This window comes from Osmerus mordax, chromosome 25, assembly GCF_038355195.1.
Source record: "Osmerus mordax isolate fOsmMor3 chromosome 25, fOsmMor3.pri, whole genome shotgun sequence".
In the NCBI taxonomy this organism is placed as follows: Eukaryota; Metazoa; Chordata; class Actinopteri; order Osmeriformes; family Osmeridae; genus Osmerus; species Osmerus mordax.
In genome coordinates this window covers 4,965,205-4,981,297 of record NC_090074.1, presented here as the reverse complement: position 1 = coordinate 4,981,297, position 16,093 = coordinate 4,965,205, and the positions used below count along the sequence as shown (strand labels likewise).

Sequence of the window (16,093 nt, the reverse complement as noted above, 5' to 3'; positions counted from 1 at the left end):
ATAATTATGATGAATTGGTATTGTATACATACAAAGATTCAATAGCTGGATCATGAATATTTTTACATAAACCCTCCTCTAACTGAAGTCCAATTGGTTTAGTCTTCAAACGAAAAAGAATGGGATGGAGAAGTAGTCATTGTCAGATTTTTGGTGAACTAATTTTTGTCAAACTATATTCTCACTTTTCTAAACCACCCATATAAAATATATTGCAATTATATTATAAAAAAAACACACAAGAATAGTGTTTAAATTTGTCTTTCAGATCAAACTTTACTCATACACCCTCTGGTTGTCATGTTTACTGCAGAGATAAAGCAAAGACCCCGGAAAAATGCCTCTCTCCCATTTTAATATTATAGTCCAAATTCAAGACTGTCCATCGTCTCACGACATGAAGGCATACGTGTAAAAGGTGCACTATACTAGACTATATCATGCCAGGCTCTTCTGATATAATAAGTGTGATGTACACACAGGCCTAAAACGACAAGTGTTGTTGAGCATTCTTAAATAGCTCTGGGGTTAGAGTATTTCTGAGGTTAGAGACATTGGTTAAATCTGTTCTCCTGACCTGGGCCAGATGGCCATTAATCCCAAAAATATGAAGAGAAACATGTGTTGATTTATGCCATTAATTCAACTGAGTAGTATTAGCATTCCATTATGACATCATGGATAAGAACTAGCCGCGTGACTTTTTTTTAAAATATCAACATGATTAGCATACACAGATAGGTTTGAAAGTGTAGAACTGCAAGCTATGATGAAGGTGACAAATCATATAATTTACAATTGCAACTTGTTCTCGTTTCCTTTCTCTTTCTCTCAAACAAAGAGAATAAATAAAAAAGTATATTGCTTCAGAAAAAAGCTTCTTTTTTTTAATTGTGTGAGGCATTTCATTCACCACTGCTTGGGTTTTCTAGACAGAGCATTACATTATCCGTCATAGGTGTATATACATCTGTATATATATATGTATATATACATATATATATACTGTATATATGTAAAGATGCTGTGAATCAATAAATAAGTGACTTTGACTAATTCCAATGACCACATGGTGGCGCTGGTCCATCTCTGGCCATCCTCCAACCTACCAGCAGGGGGCATAATGATGTATATCGCCTAGGTGAGGGGGAAGGGCTGAACTAGTGGTCTGTCACAGTTATAACAGGCAGTCCCAGGAAGCCACAGCTCAGCAACATGGATAGACCGAGAGAAGACATGCACATACCTGTACACACTCTCCCTCCATCTCTCCCGCTCTCCGCTTTCCGGAGTCACAGGGTAAAGTTAGAATGGGTTCGGACAGACGGATGGAAGCTGTCCTCCACTCAAAAAAAAATCTGCTCATTTGCTCTTCCCTGACGTGCTAGAGCCCCCCGCCCCCCCCTCTCCTCTTTCCCCCCTGTCGGACGTATCTGCCTTTTCGGAGCCCTCGGCTTTCTCTGACCTCTCCTTCTCGGACCTCTCCTCCTCCTCCACTCCCAGCTCAGATCTCTCTGACCTGGCGTCGGCGTCGCCCTCAGATTTCTCCTTCCTTTCCGAGCGGTCAGGATCCGTTGACGAGGTGGTGGGCTTCTCCCACTTGGCGATCTCCTCGTGTTCGGTTATACTGGTGGTGATGTTGTTTATCCACGCTTTCAGGTCCTCCTTTTGAAAGCGACAAACACATTGGGTCGTTAGGATTAACGACCCAATGTGAAGAAATCATAATTTTAACGGAAAATGTGTCAGAGGACGAAATGATTGACACACGGCACAAAAGGACATGTTTAACACAAGACTTCTTACCTCATCCTTAGCGTGGAATATATAGTCATTTCCATCATTCTTTCTGTTAGAGAATACAAAAGAGAACACTTTAATAACATTTCGTGGCATGTTTGATATTTCAAAACATGGCTTTCAAGCTTTGCCTGGCGCTGTTATATCTGGATGCATATTATACGATTGAACGTGAGACATTTTGAACCTCACTTGAGAATGAAGACATATTTCTTCTTCTTGTATCCGTTAGTGATGTCACATGTGCAGAGGCTCAAGTCGAGTGGAGCCTCCCCGTTGTAAGGTGTGGTGGTGTTCTTTGCGTCCTTGTAGAACACAATCTCTCCCTTGGATAACACGCAATACAGGTTCATCCAGGTCTTACTGGAAAATAAGAAGTGACGGCATACGAATGAACAAGGTGTTCCGTAGACACTTGTAGGGGCCTTAGTGGCATTTACCATGATGATGGGATTTAGAAGGAAAACTAGACATTTTGTATGAAATCGAAATGTTTGGGGAAAACATTGATGACATTTTTAATGAAAGGATTTCCACACAATCACTCAATAATCTTGTGTAATAATGTTGTTCAGACAGAGAAGAAGGCGCAAAACAGCGTTTTGGATTGGACTGTGACATCGAGACATGGATAATAATCCATGGCCTTCTGTGTTCGGTGAACTTTGACCTGTAACCTTGGTGTGTTTACCTGTTCGGACTCCTTTCTTGGCCCTCAAAGTCGTGTTTGCGGTAGAGGAAGCCTTCATTGTGGGCAGTGTGCGAGGGCGGCTGGTTGGCCGCCTGGGCACTTTGGGCCGGGGCTGAGCGGGAACGCCTTGTCTCCTCGGGCTCTTTCGGACGGGGTCTCCTCCGGGGTTTGGGTCGGTCTCGGGCGCGAGGGCGCTCGTAGCGGGTCACGGGGGCTGAGAGGCTGCTGGACGGCCTTAACGGCTCCCCTCGAGCCTGCCAGAGCAACACGGTAGTTTCAACAGACAATGGAGGATAACAACTTTTAACGCGAGTCTAAAATAAAACGAAGAAACACTTTGTATTTAGGGTTGCAATGAATTATAAAAGACCAAACAGCGCTGGGGGGGAAAAAAACGAGTGTGGATGAAGTGCTGTGGATGAGATGACTCACTTGTGCTGCCTCCCTTTCTTGGATTTGCTCTACAATCTCTGCCATGGTGGATCTCTTCTCTCTGCAATGACACAACCATGAGTCACTCAAACAGGGAATAGAATCAATACATCACCTTGAAAATCGATGTCTTTGGATCACCGTGGCCAGTGCTGACCAAACAAATAGTAATAACCGATTTTGTAATGAACATTTAAAAATTTGCTGCCGCAAACAGAATGCGGTGGACTGCTGAGGCACTGCCTTTCCCCCTCGCGCTTACCCTGAACGTTTGTCCGAGCCTTCCTTGGCCGACTCCAGATCGCTCGAGTCCTGCCTCTGCAGCCTCTGCTTCCCGCTCCCCTCCTGCTCGCTCGACGACTGCCTCTCCAGGCGCCTCCGGTAGCGCTCCTGGCGCACGATCAGGGGCAGCTCGTTCAGACGCGCCTGGATCTCCTGCTCGCTGGAGGTCTGGCGGCCCAGCTTGTACTCCCTCTCCCGCCTCAGGTGGTCCATCTGGGGGTCGGAGCGGCTGCCGCGCGGGTCCCTCTGGAGCCTGCCGTGGAGGAGCTCGAGGCTCGACTCCGGCCCAATCATGTCCATCATGGGGATGTCCCCGAACTGTTCTCTCTGTGCCCTGCTGGCCTCCAGGAGGGGATTCACGGCCTTGTGGATGTGATTTATCCGGGGCTGCATGCAATCAGCCTTTAGATGCTGCCACGCGTACGCCATCTTGGGGTCCATGACCCCACCACTTGGAGGTAGGTAGCCAGGACTACCACTGCCATAATGATTTTGCGCAATGTAGCCTGAACTGCCTATGCCACCACTGCTCTGGTAGTTTTGAGCTATATAGCCCGAGCTACCCATTCCTCCACCACTCTGATTTTGCGCTAGGTATCCAGAGCTACCCATTCCTCCACCACTCTGATTTTGCGCTAAGTATCCAGAGCTTCCCATTCCTCCACCACTCTGATTTTGCGCTAGGTATCCAGAGCTACCCATTCCTCCGCTATTCGGTATCTGCGCCAGATAGCTGGAACTCCCCATACCCCCACCACTCTGATAATTTTGTACAAGGTAGCCTGTACTACCCAATCCCCCACTACTTTGATGCTGTGCCAGGTAGCTTGAACTACCCATACCTCCACTACTTGGAGGAATTTGTGCCAGGTGGCCCGAACTGCTAATGCCTCCACTGCTTTGATGGTTCAGTCCAAGATAACCGGAACTCTCCACAGCTCCCCCAGTCTGCTGGTTCATCCCGAGGAAACTTGAGCCATCTACCCCTCCGGCGCTCGGTTGGTTCAGTCCAAGGTAGCTGGGACTGTCTCCCCCTCCTCCAGCCTGATGTGTGATACCAAGGTAACCGGAACTATCCACCCCACCAGTGCTCTGATGGTCCAGTCCATGGTAACCTGATCCGTTCATGACTGGGGAGTAGCTGGCCATGGTTGGACCCAATCTCGAGGCTGCAGGGGAAGCAACTAGTTCCAGACTGGACTGCTTGGGCCTGGGTTCAATATGTACCTGAACTGTCTGCCTCAGCAGGGATGAGGTAGCAGGGGCTACAATTGGAGTGAGACAGGATGAGGGGAACATCCTTCGGCTGGAGAGCGGGGTGGGCCTGATCAGTTCTTCCTTCTTCTTCTCAGCCTGAGAAACAACATTTGGGGTACACATTTTTAAAATGTATAGGATTGTGAAAGAAATTGCCAATAAAAAGAATTTGAAAAAAAAAAAAAAAAAATATGTATACGGACAATGTATACTATATATAGTAAATCGGGTTAACCTGATGGGGAAACAGTACACACAAGTCTTGTAATTGACTGAATTATACTGACGACAATATGCTTATTAAATATATAACATTATATGTAGGTATATTTTGACTCATAGCTTTGTATTCTGTATTTATATGCTGACGGAATCTGGCTATGAGAGAAATAACAGTATTTTTAAGTTAATCTTATTATTGGTGTATATTTGTATATATATTTACATACAGACAGAGAATCCGATAGATATAGGGCTTCAAATAACTGTCTTGGAATGCTATTAAGGGTCTTAGTGATACGACACACTGAATCCTTAAAAATGTTGTTGGCTCCATATCTAATTCCTGCACATCACCAGAATACATTACCACCCAACAAACTGTTAGGTCACACAGCATGTCTGTTTCTAGAGCTTACATTGGAGAGCTGTCGCAGGGAGCTGAAGCGCTCCTTCCATGTGACCGCAGCCTTGCGAAAGGCCTCATGGCGGAGGATGAGCTGCTCCACTTCATCCGTCTGGGCCTGGGCCTCTCCCCCTCCGGCCTCCCTGGAAGTGATGAGGGGCTCCTTGGCCTTCAGCCAGGCCTCTGCCTTCACCGTCTCCTGGGCAAACTGGAACATTTCCTGCTCTGCAGGGATGAGACACGCACGGCCGTTCACCGGAGAGCATTCACTCAAGATCAGTATATATATTATAATTTTATTTTTTGTACTTTTATGTGTTTTCTTAGCATTATCGCTGAGTTATGCCACGTTTGTGCATACGTGATTTCTTTTCAAGTCAACAGACAAATGATGTTCGAGCCACAGCTAGCATGTGCGGTGTCACGTTAGCGCTAACGAGGAGCTAAGCATGCCCATGTAGGACAGGTTCGCCTCACATGACAAATCAAAACGTAAGAACCCTTTTTTTTTTCTCCAGCGAGAGCCAATATTCTTCCGTATTAAAAATTCTGCAGTGTGAACGGCAGACTTGTGCGCCGCGGTGCCTGTGCAGTGAGTCACTCACTGCACTGAAGCTTCTCCTGATGTTTGTCCCATTTCTCAGCGAGCTCCTTCTGCTTCGCCAAGAGGCTGTCCAACTTCTCTTTTATCTGCGGACACAGTCGGGTGGCATTCAAGATCACACAATGTATCGCCGTACTGTTTCGATCACTCCGTTTTTCCGATTGTTTTGGACGAGGGGGAACCATGCAAGATGAATTTTGTGTTTTGTTCATGATTCGATGCGCGTGTGTGCGGTTGTATTGGGACACACCGTGGATAAACTGTGGTTTGGCTGCATACAATATGTGTTGTACGTTAGCCTGACCTCGTCGGCTGCAGGGTTGCCCGCGGCCAGCAGTATCTTGCCCAGATCCGCACACTGCTGAATGGTCTTGCTGCGGCCGTCCATCTTGGCTTTCAGCTCCTGGTGCTGTTTGACCATCCCCTCGAGAGCGGCAGCATCTCTGATTCAGGCCAAGACAGTCAAGAAACAGAGAGGATGACACAATGCAAATGTTTTCTGCTCTGTGAACGATACATGGAGGGCCGAGCAAGGGTCGGAAACAACTGAAAGCCAAGACTGAAAGAAAAGAGGAGTAATATTAAGTCCATATCTTACAATGGACTCATGAAACATCCTTATTTATAGTAAACCCCTATTCCATGGAACAAAAAATGTCAAATGAAATCCGATCAGGGTGACAGAGTGGTCTACTTTTCAAACGGGCAGTGATGAACTACTGCATGTACAAGACAAAAGGAAATCAGTTTAACTGGGGAAATAGTTGCTGAAATAGATTAAATCATGTACTTTCCTATCTGAAAGTCAAACGTCAATGAAAGGTGCTCACAAACAAACAAACCAAAGTGTTTTGTGTTGCGCCATTCCGCGCTCTCACCTGGCGTCATCTCCTCCAATCTGGCCACTGATGCCTTCCATCCACATCAGGTGCTCTCGAACCACTGAGAAAAACTGCACCTTGTCCGTCACCGAGGTCACGTGCACGCGACTCGCCTCGCAGGACACCAGCAGCTCCTTCCAAGCCAGCATCACTTCCTGCTCCTTGGTCATGATGGCCTCGGCCTTCTCCCCAGCGTAGATGGTCCTCAGCTGGGCAGCGTTCTCTTGCAGATGCCTCACCTGTACCACGACAGAGAGCTGGAGTTAGACTCATCTTTACAGTATCTAGTTAAGTCCAGGCCCCTTCAAATTCATAATAAATCAATTTGGTTGTGGATCCGTATTAGTACTCTCGGCATATACGGAACACGACACCTAAGAATTCATCGGTTTGTTATGCCGAACGTCGACAGGGTGTGTTTTGAGTGGAGTGAACTTCAACGTTCTCAAAGTTCTCACGACGTCCCGACGCCCTTTATGGACGGGCGGCGTCACAGCGAGTCGGGACAGCTCACCTGGGAAACTAACAGCTGGAGGGCGTGCTCAAAGGAGTGCATGAGTCGCTGCAGCGTGGCGGGGTTAGCGATGCTGGCTTGGCATGCCCTCACCTCTGGCAGTTGCCTCCTCTTCCCTGCGATCTGAGCCAAGACCTACAACAACATAGGACAGCGACGTCACAAACCCCTTTCAAGCTTAGCTGCTCGACTGTTTTATTTCTTTTACTCGACCGCCAGCTCCAAACGTTTTTTGCGGGTTCCGGTCGAATCTACTGTCGTGCCGGCTTCGTACCTCTTTGCAGTCAGTGAAGAACTTGTGAAGCTGGTGCGAGGCAGCCAGCATCTGTCCACGAGTCTCCATCAACTCCAAAAGGTCGGCCCAGGACTCGTTCAGCCCGTCCTTCCACTCGGCGATGGTGGCGGCGTCCGCGTGGCCGCAGTCGATCATCTCGTTCACCATCTTGTTCACCGATTCCATCCGCTGCTGGCCCAGGGCGTTGGTCTCGGAGGAAAACTTGATGAACTTCTCCTGCAGCATCTGAAAGTCGGAAAGTGGGATTGCGTCATCCTCCGCGTTTCCTTTTTGAGCTCGTGAGATTCCTTTCGAATCCATTTACATTGCGGATGATTCTCTGGAACTCTCAAGAAAATCGACATCACCAGGAATAGTCTTGTAGAATTATAGAACTATAGTCTAGAACTGTAGTCTATAGAACTTCAGTTATTGAGTTAGCTCTTTTTTATATTCCGAGAAGGACTGCAAGGACTTACCGTGACATGCTCAAGGTCGTCCCCCAGCTCAGTGGAGCTGGCCACCGCCTCGCGCTCCGTGATCCACTTCTCCAGATCCTCCACCTCCCTGTTGAGCTGGAAGAGCCAGTACTGCTGCTCCAGCTTGGTCTTCCTCTGCTCCATCATGTCCTTCAGAGACACGTAAAGCCGGTCTATGTGTGCCTGTTGCTTGGTGATCTGCTCACTGTCCAGGAAAGAGGGGGAGAAACGGAGCATTGAGCATCAAGCATCATCAACGCCACGGAGCGGAATTGTTCAGAGAACACGTATATCAAACTTCTCAGTTTTAAAAGCAGGATATTTAGATACAATGTCGAGGGGGTGCGTGGGTGCCTTTGTGTGTTTTCATGTTTTTGTTGCGCGTGTCTGTGTGCACCTATCAGGGTGTCCGAGCTCCAGAAGTCGCTGGCACTGCTGTGAGAGGCCGCCCACCGCCTCGGCGTAGTTTTCCACCGTGTGCTCCAGAGAAAGGTGCTCTTTCAGAAGCTGCAGGGTGCTCGCCTCGTCCTACAACGACACAAAGCAGGGACTTGGAAAGACTGGCAGGGCAACTCGAACAGCTCATTGGTACCCTCGAACGTGGAACGAGGCAAGGCCCGGCAAGTTTGTATGTATAGCACATTTCAACAACAAGGCAAATCAAAGTGCTTCACATAAAACCATTAAAAGCATCCAAACGTAATGCAGGGGCGAACGCGCGCGAAAACAAAAACGCTAAACGCAGCCTTACCGTGCCTTTGTCCTCGTTGATGAGACGCAGTTTCTGCACCGCCAACGAGGACTCCACCTTGGCCGCCTCGCTGTAGTACTGCTGCGCCTGCAGCACGGCGTCCAGCAACACCGACCGCCTCTCCGCCTCCAGGCGCAGCACCTCCCACAGCTGGCGCACGTGCCCCGCCCCGTCGCGCACAAAGTCCACCTCGGGGGTCCGTAGCGAGGCGATGATGCCCGCCCGGTCCAGCACCTCCTCCACGCGCGCCCTGCGTCCTTGAAGCTCTCGTTGGAGCGTCTGTGGGGACCGAGCACAGAAACGGATTCATGGTTAACTGAGTTTCAATACAGCTCAGAAAGGGGGGAGGGGGGGGAGTGTACTTTGTCGAAATCGCTCCTCCTCAATAGCTAACCTGGTTCTTCTTCACATGCTGTTGTGCACTCTGAAGGTTGTTCCCATAATCCTTAGAGGAAGCCAGGGGAATTCTCTCTTGGATCCACAGCTGTGAAAACAAACGCAGGTGATGAACAGCCTTTCATCTCACCGATCTGAGGCGTCTTTTCTGTATGCACCTTTGGCCGTACAACAACGCGGAACGATCCGAACGGCCCTGATCATGCGTCGACGTACGTTGATGAATGCCCCTTGAAATGGAGGTTCTTTCATTCAAATGGAGAGTGAAAAAATCTGTGAAGTGAAACGGGGGAAGACGGGTCCCCCAGGGGAAAACCACACGATGTGTGTCACTCACGATCTCATCCTCCAGGTCCTGGGCGACCTGGTGCATCTCCTTGGAAGCCAGCAGGATGCGGCGCCTCTCCTTGAGGGGCTCAATGAGGCGGACGATGCGCGTCTCCACCACGCCTGACTGCTCTCCCCCTTCTCCGTCGGCCATCGTGAGGCCTCGCTGGGGGAGGCTTACCCCCTGAAAGCCTCCCAGCTCCCCGACGTCCTTATAAAAGTCCCCTATCTGGGACTCCATAGTCTGAGCCCGACGGGGGAGAGAGGGAGGTCACGTTAGAGACCGTTGAGAGATGGCCTAGCACACGGCACATCCGATTTCAAGCCCTTTCAGCTGTTTTCCTATGTGAGTGTATCAATATCAGGTAATGGCAACAGGAGCAACGCAGATACGGCCTCCTATAGTGTCAATTCGCTTGGAACTGCAGAAGCCATGGGGCTAAAAGCATTCATCATATTGTTCAGTAAACCTGGAAAAACTCAAATCTGAAGCAAACTGTACATTAATCTCCGGAAAGTGATTTAGGTTTAGGTAGCGTAATAACACTCACTTGACGGAAGGCAAAATGTACAACTACTAGCGCGAATGAAACAGATTCCTATTGAAATTACCCCAACACCTGAATGTGTATTTAAATTTGCCGACCAATACGTCCTCACCCCCCCCCCCCCCCCCGGAGACACACCTGGAATTTCTGGAGCTGCTCGTTGAAGGTGGGCAGGTGATGTGCCTGCTCCAGCTGTGGGGGCTGCTGCTCCAGGTGGGAGAGCTGGGTGTCCAGGTCCGTGTAGCTCTTCACCGCCGGCTCGGGCTTGTTGTTCTCGAACAGCTGCCGGGCCTTGGCCTTGGTGGTGCTCTCCAGGTCGGACCAGCACTCCCGGATCTCCTCCAGCTTCAGCTGCACCACCGACCTCAGCTCCGGCTTCTCCAGGATCAGCTCCTGACCCTCCTGGAGACGACGCGAGCAGGGAGGGGGGGACAAGTGAAAAACGCTTTGTTTGATGAGTGTGCTTTGCTTCCGTCGTTATTCGAAAGGTCCGCTCTCTCCATTGGAATGGATAAATGTTGTATGAGCCCCGCCCCCTCCCTCCCCTTCCCCTCACCGATTGGCTGGGGGGTCTGTTATTACCATTGCCATGAAACTATGAAGTCACTTAACTGTACTGTTTACATTATATAAAGTCATAAACAACCATATTTCTTAGCTGAGTGACTTTTATGCCCCTCTGGACATGCACCCAAGTTAATGTCAGCCTTCCCTTCAAGGGATATTAGTTGCTGGCCGAGACGATTGTGACAACGTTGAGAACTGAAATGTACAGAATCCCATTACTAACGGTTCCTTGGCACAGAATGACGCCTCGTGTTTAAATAAATAAGAATTAGAACAAGCTTTTCATTCTTTTTTTTTTTAAGTATTGTCTTCTGGTACTGTTGAAATGCATTCAATCTAACAACTCAGCGCTCCTTATTAAATATTGTCCTTTAAAGTCACCAAAAATGTATTTGTCTTTACAGCACCTTTCATTGTGAACAAAAAGAGAAACTATCACTTTGACCGTCAATGTTACAGCTGGTGAAAAAGAAAGACCCTTGAACTTATAGAAGGGTTGAAACTGTGCAGAGACTTCCTGAAATGTTTAGCAAAACACAACTATAGAAGGTTTCAGATTCTCGTTCCTAAAATCAATGTTTACACATGGGCACGGTCAATATCCCTATCCCAAGGGCCCTAGAAAGGAAGCAAGTGTAGCCCCAATCTTAGCCCAAGGATGACCTACAAAATCACGCATGGAAAGTCTATTAAACCCCCTAGTCAGTCCAAGCAAAACCAACAACTGTGTTCAGTTTTCTTCAAAATCATAGTCTTTGTACAGAACGTGAACTGGATGAGGAGATGTGGAGATCAAAGCTTGTGGCGCTTTTACTCGGTGTCAATGAAGCTCTCAGTGGCTCCATTCCAAGTCCCTGAAATAGAATCCGAGCAGTCTCCGCCCATTCTTAGATGAAGAACAGGAGGTGTTTCCTATGACAAGCTATTATATCAGACAGATCATTGTCTGTTAACATGAAGGACCACTGAATGTCAGCCAGAGAAATCTCTGGAACAAACTTGCCACACCGTGCCAGTATAGACCTTTCCAACCATAAGTGTTAGTGTCTCACTAATGTTAAAACTGTTTTTTTAGACCTTCTGAAGAGGAATCTGGACCAATGCGTTCTGACGATGCAAAATGCTAACAATCTCCTGCACCCCGCTGGGTCCCTGTTTAGGAGGATAATGAATAGTCTCATCCTCGCATCCTGCCTTACCTCTGCCCCTGTGTCTCTGAGTAAACGTCGGACGATCCTGTGGCTTTCATAATGCAGTGCTGCATTCCTCCACTTGGCACGGCTCTCTTGCTGCTAGCTAGCTCTCTCTCTCTCTCTCTCTCTCTCTCTCTCTCTCTCTCTCTCTCTCTCTCACTCTCTCTCTCTCTCCCTCTGTCTTATTTTTTATCTGCCTTTCTCGCCCTCTCTCATAATGCAGAGCCAGCAAAAAAAACAGGTCTCTCTCTTTCCTGGCTTCTCTGACACAGTGAAAGGAGAGGGAATTGAAATGAGCGTGGGGGGTGGATCGAGTAAAATAGAGAGCACTGGGGAGAAGGGGGGGGGGGGGGGGGGAAGACGAGAGGAAAAAAATAGCAGAGATGAGGAAATATAGGAAACAATGCAGGGCAGTTGATTAAAAAGGAGCCAAGGTAGGACCAACAATACGTTGCTCCAGAAATCAACAGCTACACACTTTCACCCGAGCCAATTCAAATTCTGCAGGCTAACACACGCTTGCTGACACAGCACGGCCAATGTGGACAGCAACGTCAAGGGGCCCTGCCAACATTTGTGTCATACGTGCAGGAATAACCTTCATTGAACGTCATTTGCAATTTAAATGCATTTCCTGTTCAAGTGTGTTTTTTTAACGCACACATCTGTCTTAAAATAAGAACGTTCATTCCGGTAAGAATAATTCCATGCACGATGTGCTGCGTATGCATCCTTACTGGCAGTTTTATCCCTGTAATCCCTTTTATTCCTTTTGGTTTACTTCTAGGCATCACAATGGCCTCTTAGGCACCTTACTTCCGAATTTATACAACCAAAAAAACATGAATTACAGAGAAGAATGTGAATAGCTGCCAGGCGAATTTCTAATATTGTTCAATGCCAAGACTTGCATGCCACCCTATGCATGGAAAAACAACCCACAAATGGGTGTGAACATTGGTAATATTCTAACGATGACCAGTGAGAAGGAATACACCACACCTAAAGGATTTGGCTTTGCATTCTCACACTGTCTGACAGTCTGAGCGTCCCTGTGGACAGATAGGACAAGTTGACATGTTTACAGGACGCTGGACTCCTGCGAGGTTGCTAAAGCTTAGCACAAGGTCAGATGTAAGCAAATCCCCCCGAGCCCTCTTTTGAACAAAGAAGATTCCTCGGAGGACCGAATGTGTTCGAGACACAGCCTGGGCCTGGAGCGCCGTGTTCGAGCCTGTAGGCCGAGGAGGGATCGAGAGAGAGAGAGAGAGAGAGAGAGAGAGGGAGGGAGGGAGAGAGAGAGAGAAAGAGAGAGGGAGGGAGCAGGGAGAGAGAGAGAGATAGAGGATAGAGAGAGAGAGAGAGAAAGAGAGAGGGGAGAGAGAGAGAGAGAGAGAGAGAGAGAGAGAGAGAGAGAGAGAGAGAGAGAGAGAGAGAGAGAGAGAGACGGAGCGAAAGGAGGAGGGAGCCCATCCAAAAGGACACCGAGTTCTCCAATCCCAGCAGGACGCAGTGTCATCTTTTCCCTTCCGGTCTCTCAGGTAACAGGGGAGAGGTTGGTGGCCACTTAGCTCGAGTCCAAAACAACACGAGGTGTCTGTGGAGCTACCTCGGGGTTCTGGGGCACGACGACACAAAGCTGTTGAGGAATCACCAACAAGTCAAGCCTTGTGGACGAAACAAACAGCGGACAGCCATCGTCTGCGCTCAGTGTCCATTCTTTCAGGGCTTTCGAGCTGGTATCTGGCATGAAAGGTTATACAAATACGCTGATGACTCAGAAGCAGAGCAGTATCCCTTTTCACTCCCTTTTCGTTTTGAGCTGAGTTGTCATTCCAGGGGGACAACCTCGACCATGTTGCCATTAGCCATTTGTACACTGACACGACACGCAGAGCACACTTTATGATGAGCCTTAAACAGGAAGGAAATGTACGCTACTGGAAATATACTGTACATCTTTCACAGGTCTACAACTAGATGTATTGCATCGGTTTTACCAGGAGATATCATGGTAATGGTGGTGGTAATCCTAGACCGTGAAATGGAAGGAACAAATAACTAAACCATGTCGATTCTGTGGATTTTCTCGGCTACATTTGGGAGCTATGGAAGCATCAACATTCTTCTATGTTCATTTATGGATCGCATTTCAGCCTTCTGAAACGGATCTCAAATCAACTGCCATATTACAATACAACAAATGTGAATTATCTTGTGGATTGAAAATCGAGGCCCGTTGCATTTCCTGTTTGTCTTTGGTAACAAATCAGAACCTTGAGAACCATCAGGCTCCTTAAGAATGTTCTACAATTGTACACTGCATGAGGCCTTTGACAACACATGGACCAGGCCAGTGATCATGTGACCATTTTTACACATCAGGTTTGTTAGCACAAGCTTGTACAGTTGCCATTGGTTGATACTGACATTTTTTACTTCACCATCACTATCTCACATTATCATCTAGGATTAATGAAATGAAGCATTACTGTACTCTATTTCAAATTTTTTCTAAAATAAGTACTCATGAATTATACATCAAATTATTAAGGTTGGCATGAGGTTTTCAAACAAATGTTGCCATGCCTAAACAAATACACTGATTTACATATGATTTCAGAAAAAAAACAAGTGCACCCACAAAATATATTCAAATCATTCAAATTAAATAGGCTGTACGTATGGCTCATCAATGTGCAATACTTCTGTTAGAAGGTAATGGCTTTTTAGTGTTTATGGATTTCCTGAGAGAATACATGATGACAATGACATTCTGTAGACTTACTGTCTTGTGTTGCATTCATATTCTTCCATGTTACTGTTAGTTCTTTACAATCCAAGTCCAAAAGAGCATCTATGAAAGATATTAGCCACGTCCTAAATTCTGTAGCTCAGGCCATATTCTATCTCAATAGAATGTATTGTAATTGAGGCAGTGAATTGAAATCCAAAATGGGAAGCCATGATTATTCTAGCTAACAATAAGCTAACATCAAAAAGCTCATGAATATGGTATGAGATCATGCTGACGACATTTCAAATTTCAAATTCTTAGTTTTATATCTGTTTAAAAAATATTAGACACCCAATACCTCATTAGTTGAAATGAGGACTCATCCAATTGACTCAAACATAGATAGTCTATGGTTTGAAGCACAAGAAACTGAAAGCCTTGTGTATTGAAATGAATTGTGTTACAAAATAAAAGAATATTGGGAGTCCACAAGCTTCAGATCTCACTGATTGCAATGGAATGTTCAATGCCAATAAACTGTGGGCAGGTGTCTGTGCTCTTTAACGCAGCCTCTCTCCATCCTGGTCCTCAGGACCCCCTGCCATGCATGCTTTAGATGTTGCCCTCTTCCAACACACCTGATCCAAATGAATGGGTCGTTATCAGGCTTCTGCTGAGCTCGAAACATCTAAAACGTGCAGAGCAAGGGGTGCCGAGGACCAGGATTGAGAGAAGGCTGCTTTAACAGAACAATCTGGGATTCTAACTGACGGCTTACATCTCGTGCGTTTCAGTGGGATGTTTAGGGCACGAAAGCCTGTTTTCTGACAAACACATGGAGAGCAGGAATACCCAATGAAAAGGGAAAAAAATATCCCACCATTGAGCAGGTCCAGCATCGTGGCAGTGGCACGAATGCCTGAAGGCATTTTTCACGGCAATTCGAAAAGACAGTCCCCCCTCTGCACCACTCAATATAGCTGTTACTGTAACCTTGAAATCTGTACATCCCTTCGCAAACCATCACGGGAACGTTGGTTTGGGGTGTCTTCATGGCACACCACTTCACCGAATCAATCTGGACCACGCCAACCATCATCCCCACCACACCATCTCCATCATGTGGTCCGTCTTGCATAGTAGCCCCCCCCCCATCATTCACCTGCTCTGACTATCTGACCTCCATCCTCCTCCCCCCACCACCTCCAGCCTCCCTCCCCTTCCTTCCCCCTTGCCCACTCACCTGCTCGATCTTGGCCAGCCATTCTTTGTTGCGGGCCAGCTCTGCCATGAAGGCCTGGTGCTTCAGCCACTTCCTGTGAAGGCGCTGGGCCTCGTCCCGCGCCGTGTCACGGGCCATAAGCATCTTCTCTTCCACCCGCTGTCCCCAATCGCTCAGCTAGGGGAGACAAAAATAGCCACCATCAGGAGCCCGTGCCCGAGACAGCCACCCTTCTCTCTCTCTCCCACAGGACGTCCTGCCTGCCTCTCCTAAGCCAGAGCCCCCCTCCCGGTTCTGCAGGGGCCCGGTTACCTGCTCTGTCACCACCCACCCCAACCCCCACCAGACGCCCTTTCTGGGGAAGAAAAAAAAAAAGAAGGAAAAAATCGAGATAAGCACCTCAGCACCAACAGTGGCAGCGACGGTAGCTCAAGCCCTTCCGCTGGATTGCCCCTAGGTCCTCATGTCCTACTGCTTCACGGCTCCTGCAGTCCTGATGCTGCAGTGCCTGCT

At 47.8% G+C, this 16,093-nt stretch overlaps 1 protein-coding gene across 1 annotated transcript; it reads right to left on the bottom strand.

Annotated features, from left to right (window-relative positions):
• Nucleotides 1–1,362: 1,362 nt before the first annotated feature.
• Nucleotides 1,363–15,724, bottom strand: sptbn4a (spectrin, beta, non-erythrocytic 4a). Its single transcript, XM_067228636.1, has 19 exons — nucleotides 15,602–15,724; nucleotides 10,000–10,263; nucleotides 9,324–9,557; nucleotides 8,985–9,074; nucleotides 8,591–8,869; nucleotides 8,237–8,367; nucleotides 7,840–8,044; nucleotides 7,361–7,606; nucleotides 7,087–7,221; nucleotides 6,570–6,811; nucleotides 5,996–6,134; nucleotides 5,693–5,777; nucleotides 5,101–5,312; nucleotides 3,186–4,558; nucleotides 2,924–2,984; nucleotides 2,492–2,745; nucleotides 1,993–2,163; nucleotides 1,807–1,849; nucleotides 1,363–1,665 (listed from the first exon to the last, which is right to left on the bottom strand). Exons 1-19 carry the CDS (start codon nucleotides 15,722–15,724, stop codon nucleotides 1,363–1,365), a joined length of 4,590 nt encoding a protein of 1,529 aa, XP_067084737.1.
• Between the last annotated feature and the right edge of the window lie 369 nt (nucleotides 15,725–16,093).